The 2,500-nt window shown below is 47.0% G+C and overlaps 1 protein-coding gene across 1 annotated transcript in view; it reads left to right on the top strand.

The window, feature by feature from the left end:
* Nucleotides 1-2,500, top strand: part of LOC149345424 (uncharacterized) — a 4,444-nt gene that overhangs the window by 160 nt on the left and 1,784 nt on the right. The window contains exons 1-4 of the mRNA XM_089546644.1: nucleotides 1-1,698; nucleotides 1,785-1,931; nucleotides 2,037-2,210; nucleotides 2,301-2,498. The exon at nucleotides 1-1,698 is cut by the window's left edge and continues 160 nt beyond it. Of these exons, the coding sequence (XP_089402770.1) occupies nucleotides 1-1,698; nucleotides 1,785-1,931; nucleotides 2,037-2,210; nucleotides 2,301-2,498 (2,217 nt within the window). The remainder of the gene's footprint in view (nucleotides 1,699-1,784; nucleotides 1,932-2,036; nucleotides 2,211-2,300; nucleotides 2,499-2,500) is intronic.

Raw genomic sequence — 2,500 nt, forward strand, 5'->3', positions numbered from 1 at the left:
AACTTCAAGGTGACGTCCAAAACTTATGTGTGTGACCTCCATTTCCTGCCTGAGGACATCAACTCCTGCTTCCAACACGTCGTTAACGGTCAAACCGTTAGGATTCCTCGAGGTAGGTGGACACTGAAGAAGGGTGCGGTGCCATGTATTTTCACGAACAGACCGGCTCATCTCTCATGCAATACGACAAGGAAGTCACCCGAAGTTACATCAGTGGCTTCCGCCGATGTTTTCGCTTGTCAGAGCAAAAGAGGAGCAGAAGACGGCTTCGACGCTCCGGAGAGCGCCGAACATCTTGAGGTCGCCGCTGACAAACGGACGCTTGAAAATGTACCGTGGTTTTCTGTTCTGCAAAACACACCAACGTTTGAGACATGGTGCGTAAGAGCCTCAGCCGATGATGTTATTATCTACAAGCTGGAGGAGCGTGAAGGTGTTGTAGTAGTAGAGAAAGCTGTAGTTGTGCGAAACAACTTGTCTGTTGATGTCAGTGCACGAGGTGTGCTTGTGCCGGAAAGGAGCTACGTTGAAATTGCATCGAAAATTGCACTTGCAAGCCTGAATGACGTGACGACGTTTCTTCAGTACATTGACTTATTGAATGTTTGCACAGGTTGTGAAAGTGAGCTTTTCCCTAGCATTTCAACCTCAACGACCGCCTTGAAATCTGGTGGTGTATGGCACAGTAAGAAATGCATGGTTCTCTCTGAGCACACCTTGTGTACTCCATGCAAGAAAATGAAAAAAAATTTTGAGGACAGAGTGAAGCGCCTAGCAAGAAAGGGCATGAAGTCTCAACGCAAGGCGCGATGGGCAATCAAGAACCTAAGGAAAAGAGTCATTAGGGCAACTGCTTTTCGTGAAAAAGCGAAAAGGGAACTCGATGCTCTAAAGCACCGGCTCTCGCAGGTGTCACCAAATGTCTTGGAGAATGCACTAGAAAAGATACCTGATGCACAGCGGGAAGCCTTTCGCACAGCATTTCAAGCTGCAAAAGCAAAAACGCCTAAGGGAAGGCGCTATAGGTCAGAATGGCTCGTGACATGCATGCTCTTACGAATTTCAAGTCCGAGAGCGTACAAACTCATGGTAAAGATGAAGCTCCTGCCGCTGCCGACAACCACCCGGCTAAGACAGATCATGCGTGGGATGACCTGTGAGTTCGGGTTTAACAAGGTAGCTCTCGCCAGTGTCGGAGCGTTCATGAAGGACAGATCAGATGTCCAGCGCTGCGGAACATTAATACTGGACGAAATGAAGGTGCGGCAGGCTGTTGCTTTCAACAAGCACACTTATAAGATTGACGGCTTTGTGAATTACGGCGATGGCCACGATTCAACTATAACTGCTGACCACGCACTGGTTCTAATGTTCGTGCCCCTCTTCCACTCCTGGGTTCAGCCCATTGCGTGTTTTGCAACAAAACATGCCGCACCTGGGAAGGTGTTAGCAAGGCTCGTTCTGGAGGCCATTGTAGAACTTAGCAAGCACAATGCTGTTGTTGTTGCCGTTATAAGTGATGGAGCCAGCACGAACAAGGCCATGTGGTCCCAGTTTCGCATATCAGGCAAGCTGCATGTACCGAAGCACAAAGTGGACCATCCGACTGTACCTGGGCAGCACCTGTACTTCCTTTGTGATGTCCCGCACATTATAAAGTGCATCAGGAACCATCTTCTTCGTCATAAGTACGCAATGGTGAGCTAAAGATTCCTTTCAACAAACATATATGTTTTCGAAGAAGTATTTGTTGTCGATCTGCAAGTTTTTGCAAACAATTGCAGATCGGCGAGCACAAGATCAACTATGACCACTACCGGATACTACAGGAGGTTGATGGCAAACAGCAGCTACGCGTCGTGCCTAAACTGACTAGAGAGCATGTCAGCCCTGACAATATGAGAAAAATGAATGTCCGGCTGGCTGTTCAGGTAAGTAAAGGTGCTGAAGTGTGTGCCAAATTTACAGTCGAACTAGAACTCCTTGGCGCGGTTGCGACGCATATTAAAGCACTGTATTCATTGCTTTCTTTATAGTTATTAAGCCGCAGTACTGCAGTCGGGCTAAGGGTCTACCAGCATCTCAAGCAGCCTGGACTGGAAGATTGTGATGGCACTCGGGAGTTTACGCTCATGGTGAACAGTTTGTTTGATGCTTTAAACATAAAACTGCCTCAGTTTGGAATAACAAGCTCCTCGAAGGAAATGGAGGTAAGCACATATAAACGAAACATTTCGCAAATGCGTGCAAATTTTCTATAACATTGTTGACTGTTTTTTTCCTCCTGGTTCACATTCCAGGTCATCCAGAAGTTCCTTGATACACTAAATCTGACGGAAAGGAACCACATTTCTCAAGGAACTGTCATGTTTGCTTCGCAACCTACCACCGAATCGCTTCGTGTTACTCTTTCGTCAGTCCTAGACCTCACGAAAGATCTTTTATCTCAAGGAGCATCTTATGTACTTACCGGAAAGCTGAATCAGGATCCTTTAGAGGT

Source organism: Amblyomma mixtum, chromosome 5 (genome assembly GCF_055824585.1).
Source record: "Amblyomma mixtum isolate Tamu chromosome 5, ASM5582458v1, whole genome shotgun sequence".
NCBI lineage: Eukaryota > Metazoa > Arthropoda > Arachnida > Ixodida > Ixodidae > Amblyomma > Amblyomma mixtum.